Here is a 3,438-nt window from a genome sequence, read left to right on the forward strand (position 1 = left end):
GTTTGAGCAATAGATATATAAATGCCAATTTTATCCTCTAAGAATGTATAACCTAAAGTCATGGTTTGATACAAACTCGCTCCTGTTGTTAATTTGAGAATAATAATTGCTACAAAAAATTAGGGATAAACAATCTTTAATAGTGTTCATCATTTTAGTTGAATAAGACTCCCAAAAATTAAATTGTCTTAGTCAGCTTGATACTATTCACCAGATTGTATTAATATTTGAAGTATTCTCAATAATAAAGGTGATAACCTAATACAATCAAATCAAGTAGATTCAAATTGTTAATACTGATATTCAAAAGCTAATAACTTTAATTGAGTTTTCTTAATAAAAAAGCTAGAGGAAATAGAAAAGTAGTAGCATTAGTGTTTATGCATGCTTTAGCCCTTTTATGTCTTTATCCAACCATATGTCTTATAGAATCCCTAAAAAAGCAATCAACCAGATATTCTGAAAGCAAAAGGTGCACAGTAGCTACTAGTGTATCGATATAAGGACACAAGCCACTCCCTACATTTTCTCCATTCCACACTCACACTTAAAAGTAGCTAGAGTAAAAACAACAGAGGAAACTAATTAATCACACTCCCTTTGCTAGTTAACCTCTACTCTCTAATATTATGGAGCAATGTAGCCCCTTTGGTTGGATTTATTGCAATGAAGATGAGGTAATTCACATTTCTTAATTAATCACATTTTCAACTTCTCATTGTCCTGGTATTAAATATCGGTTTCAGTCTTAACAGTAGAATCAGACATTTAATTTCTGTCAATGTGACCATTAGATAGTCGAAACCAAATCAAACCATGTTTAAGACTTTGTTTTGTTGTGCTAGCTAGAATTTAATTTTAGTATTCGGTACGACTTACCATGGTTTACTTAAAATTGTAAATATATAGGGTATGATGATGAGTGACATGAGACACTATATTGTACAATCAAGAATGGAGTTGGAGGCCACCATTTTTGCTGCTCAAGAAGAAATGATGAGGAAAGAAGAGGAGTTACTACACATGAAAGATCTCTTAATGTCAACCATTAATGAAAGAGATGAAGCTCAATGTAAACTCCATAATGTAATGCTAGAAAAATTACTTCTTCAACAACAATTATTAGAGCAACAAAAACAACCACAAATACCAAAAAAATTAACTAATTGTCTTTCTTCATCCTCATCAGAGAGTGAGGATAGTAGCATCATTACATCCTCGCCGCGTACCACCACCACCGGTCTAGTTTTACAACCACAACCACAACAACTACCCACATTGCCACCCCAAATTGTCGAAAAATTAGCGACAAGTTGTCGCCCATTGCCGGAGAAGGGGAAGCTTTTGAAAGCTGTTATGGAGGCAGGGCCACTTCTTCAAACACTCCTTTTAGCTGGACCTTTACCACAATGGCAACACCCACCTCCTCAACTTGACTCCATTGAAATTCCACCAATTACTATTAATACTACTTCAATTATTAATTCACCTAGGAAAAGGGGTTTGGATAATTTTGATTGCTCTATGATTTCTTCCCCTAAGTATCAAAGGGTTGTTTAGTTTATTAATTTTGACTTTTACTATAACTAGTATAGTATAGTTAATTTTAGATACTGGGGAAAGTTACGTAGATTTGACCCCGTTTTATTCAGGAGCCATCGTGATAGGCACTGAGGTAATGACGATGATTAGTAATTTAGTATGATAGTGTTGTTTGTCAAGGTTTGATGTTAGTCTTAGCCAAACACACACACAAAAAAAAACATCCTTTTCTTCATGCTAGTGAACATGTGTAAAGAGACACTAGTGATGAAATGGGATAATTACCCTTTACCATACTAGCCTATCATTTAGTTGGGTTAGTTTTGGATTTGGTTTTGTAATATATATAGTTTGTCTTAGGAAAATTAGGAGAAAAGATATCCTAACTACTACTCCCTTGAAAGGGAAACAAAGGGAGAGAATTGAAAGAAGTCAAGAACACACAATATTGTCAAGTTTTGCAACCACCAATGTTGTGTGGTGTAGGTGACTTTTACCTTTTTTTAATTTCCTAATTTTGTAATGTATTATGCTTGATACTCCCATTCAAAGGAGATTTGGGAGGACCCAACTTGGATTTATGAACAAGATGTTGGTTTTTGGAATTATTTGCCTTTTTCTTGTATATTTATGCTCCTATTATTGTAGTATGTGATGCATTATTTGTCACAATATCAAGAATAAGTCTCATATAAAATCATCAAACAATAAATTTATTATCAAGCTACTCCCTCCTATTCTCTAACATCTTCCACATTTCCTAAAATGACAAATTCACTAAGATCTTCCACTTTCCTTATTAGTCTATAATTTGTGGTTCTTAGGATTTGTGACCCCACATTTCCTCTCTTACTTTCCATTTCCTCTATTTTCCACCACAAATTTCATTCTTCTTAAAAACTACCCAAAAGCAATGTGGAATATCATAGTGAATAGGAGGGAGTAATTCATTAGTCCACATAATTATTAAACCATTTCACCAAATGTTGATTTTGTGAGTTATGCACAAAACTATTGCTACTAGTCATTCTCGGGTAATAATGTTTTTATATTAAATATACAAGGCATGGATAATACAAACTTAGAAAATTTATTCTCAAAGTCTTATTGAATAGCTAGGTACATTATTCTATATAAAATGAATATTATATTAATATACAAAATGGTAAATCATGAAGATGGTGTGATCAATTGCATCCTATTTATGAATAATTTATATAATAGGAATATAACATAGATAAAAATAACACCAATTTTCATTGAAGTCAAACTTTTTGTCACAAATTGATAACTGGTTAAATGTTGTCATTTTAACTATAAAATGTGATCATTTTAATGACAAGTTGTTATATCTTAAAAAATTGTTTTAGTAACTTTTTATCTAAAAATAGTTATATTTTTGTCTTAAATAGGTCATATATTTTATCTCATTTTCAACTTATAATAAAATATTACCCTTTCCTCAAAAAAAAAAAAAAATATTACCCAGCAAGACTTATGGATCAATCAAATAAATTGCATTTCGTCAATGGGTGAAAGTGCATGATGATGTAGGTAATTGATGTGTGCAAGGATCAACAAAAGAATAGTACGGAGTATATCCAATAAAATACTAGAGTAGATATGGTTGTTGCTTTTGCTAATGGACCTTGCTTTTTTTAAGCATTGCATTGCATTGCATGATACTCTTAAAAGCAAATCTATCTAATGATTCTCAAAACTAAGACTGACCAACATCAATAATGAGACGCCAACACCTGAACAAATGATCTCTTCAACTTCCTGCCTATGAAGCATATAACTACCATTCCCTGTCTTGTGTCTGCCAATACAACTCTATGCAATCACACACCCTCTTATTATCATGAAAATTCTAAGCATGCTTAACAAACAATT

General features: G+C 32.1%; 1 protein-coding gene across 1 annotated transcript; it reads left to right on the forward strand.

Annotated features, from left to right (window-relative positions):
- Positions 1–468: 468 nt before the first annotated feature.
- LOC141612112 (uncharacterized) lies at positions 469–2,147 on the forward strand. Its single transcript, XM_074430826.1, has 2 exons — positions 469–677; positions 910–2,147. The coding sequence occupies exons 1-2, from the start codon at positions 630–632 to the stop codon at positions 1,558–1,560; spliced, it is 699 nt and encodes a 232-aa protein (XP_074286927.1). The 5' UTR covers positions 469–629; the 3' UTR covers positions 1,561–2,147.
- The last annotated feature ends 1,291 nt before the right edge of the window (positions 2,148–3,438 follow it).

This window comes from Silene latifolia, chromosome 11 (assembly GCF_048544455.1).
Source record: "Silene latifolia isolate original U9 population chromosome 11, ASM4854445v1, whole genome shotgun sequence".
Taxonomy (NCBI): Eukaryota; Viridiplantae; Streptophyta; class Magnoliopsida; order Caryophyllales; family Caryophyllaceae; genus Silene; species Silene latifolia.